The following is a 409-nucleotide window of genomic DNA, read 5'->3' on the forward strand; positions in this document are numbered from 1 at the left end:
GTAGAACTGCCTCAGCTGCGCGGCGTCGGCCCCGGGGCGCGCCCAGCCCGCCCAGCTGGCGCTCAGGACCACCAGGACCCAGAGGCGCGGGCAGCCCCGGGCCATGCTACCTTTCCGGCTCCCGCCGGCTGCCGCTGCGCCAGGACCCGGGAGGGCGCCGCCGCCCGACTCTGCCAGGGCTGTCCCGGCTGCAGTGAGCTCCACAGGCTGCGGGTGGCGGCGTCCTCCACCCTGGCAGCTCCTGCAGACTCCGCAGCGGCCGCCTCCGGCTCCCCTCCCTCCTCTCTTGCTAGGCCGTTTCTGGGCGGGGGCTTGGTGAGGTCACTGCTCCCGGGTGACAGCAGGTATTAGGGAGAGCAACCAGATTAATGACTGCTTTGCTGCAGGTGAAGAAAGCGCAGAGATCCGA

General features: G+C 70.7%; 1 protein-coding gene across 1 annotated transcript in view; it reads right to left on the bottom strand.

Moving 5' to 3' along the window:
* The window catches only part of F5 (coagulation factor V), a 78061-nt gene extending 77874 nt beyond the window's left edge, over positions 1-187 (bottom strand). Inside the window, 1 exon segment of the mRNA XM_021714092.1 lies at positions 1-187. Within this exon segment, the coding sequence (XP_021569767.1) occupies positions 1-105 (105 nt within the window). The 5' untranslated portion in view covers positions 106-187.
* Positions 188-409: the final 222 nt, after the last annotated feature.

The sequence above is a fragment of the Carlito syrichta genome, unplaced genomic scaffold (assembly GCF_000164805.1).
Source record: "Carlito syrichta isolate Samal-C Ts95f unplaced genomic scaffold, Tarsius_syrichta-2.0.1 Scaffold305213, whole genome shotgun sequence".
NCBI lineage: Eukaryota > Metazoa > Chordata > Mammalia > Primates > Tarsiidae > Carlito > Carlito syrichta.